This window comes from Opisthorchis viverrini, assembly GCF_000715545.1.
Source record: "Opisthorchis viverrini unplaced genomic scaffold opera_v5_4084, whole genome shotgun sequence".
In the NCBI taxonomy this organism is placed as follows: Eukaryota; Metazoa; Platyhelminthes; class Trematoda; order Opisthorchiida; family Opisthorchiidae; genus Opisthorchis; species Opisthorchis viverrini.
In genome coordinates, this window is record NW_008756694.1 from 1 (window position 1) to 981 (window position 981).

Consider the following 981-nt stretch of genomic DNA (forward strand, 5'->3'; position numbering starts at 1 on the left):
TGGAGAAAAGGTCACAAAGTATCGCTGCGTGAATAGAGAACAGACAAGAACATACCTCCAGGAATTCTGCATTGATCTGGAAAATGATTTGCAAGTGTCGTGGAAGGATGTGCTCCAAAAGTGAAACGGGCCAACGCTCGAGTGCCTCAGGCAGGATGGTATGATTCGTGTATGCAAAGGTGTTGTAACTGATTTCCCAAGCCTGTAGGTCAGATGATAGGGAAGTGCGAAAGTAAACAACGTTGGTGGTGGCAAACACAAATCACAGTGAAAAAAGAGGTTATGTAGAAAAACTCACTTTCTTCCAACTCAAGCCTTCAAGATCCACAAGTATGCGCATCAGTTCTGGGATGGCAAGAGAAGGATGGGTGTCATTCAACTGAATCGCCACTTTTTTGGGGAATTCATCAAACGTCGTGTGAGGCACTCCACCACCCCGATAACGGCGAATAATATCCTGAATAAACGTCAAACAGGAAAGTACGATGCTATTATTGACTACTACTCTGGAGGGTGGGGGTGGGACAGTCTTCTCAGTGACGTTTGCTACTACATAGCATCTAAAACGCGATTCCCTTAGTTGTTTCGCATCCAAACAACAACAAAGGAGTTTTCATGTTCTATAGTTAGAGTAAAAATAGACTAAGATATTTTAGAATTTGGGTCGCGTCGGATCTTTCCAGTAGTGAAGAGCCACTCAAAAAACACTTCCCACGAGACGGATTAGAACAGAAGCAGTTGTGATTGTCCGTAGACTGTGCTTCATGTAGCAAACGGAAGAAGCGCGGTGACAGTTACTGTCCACTAAAAGCAGGCAGTCATGTTTGATGTTGATGAGGCGGATTAACCGTGTACAGAGTGTCCTAGTTCGATAAAAAGTTCTCAGGTCAAGAAAAAGTATACGACAGCTACTCTTTGGAATGGTTTCTGTAGGTAAGCCGCAGACCACTGAGTCTTGGTAGATGAACAATGGCCGTCCCC

General features: G+C 44.3%; 1 protein-coding gene across 1 annotated transcript; it reads right to left on the minus strand.

Annotated features, from left to right (window-relative positions):
• Window positions 1-55: 55 nt before the first annotated feature.
• T265_16074 (hypothetical protein) lies at window positions 56-457 on the minus strand (the record flags this gene model as incomplete). The annotated part of the gene is made up of 2 exons (XM_009179576.1): window positions 56-202; window positions 299-457. Coding segments are annotated over 2 exons (306 nt in total), but the record flags the coding sequence as incomplete, so codon positions are not given.
• Window positions 458-981: the final 524 nt, after the last annotated feature.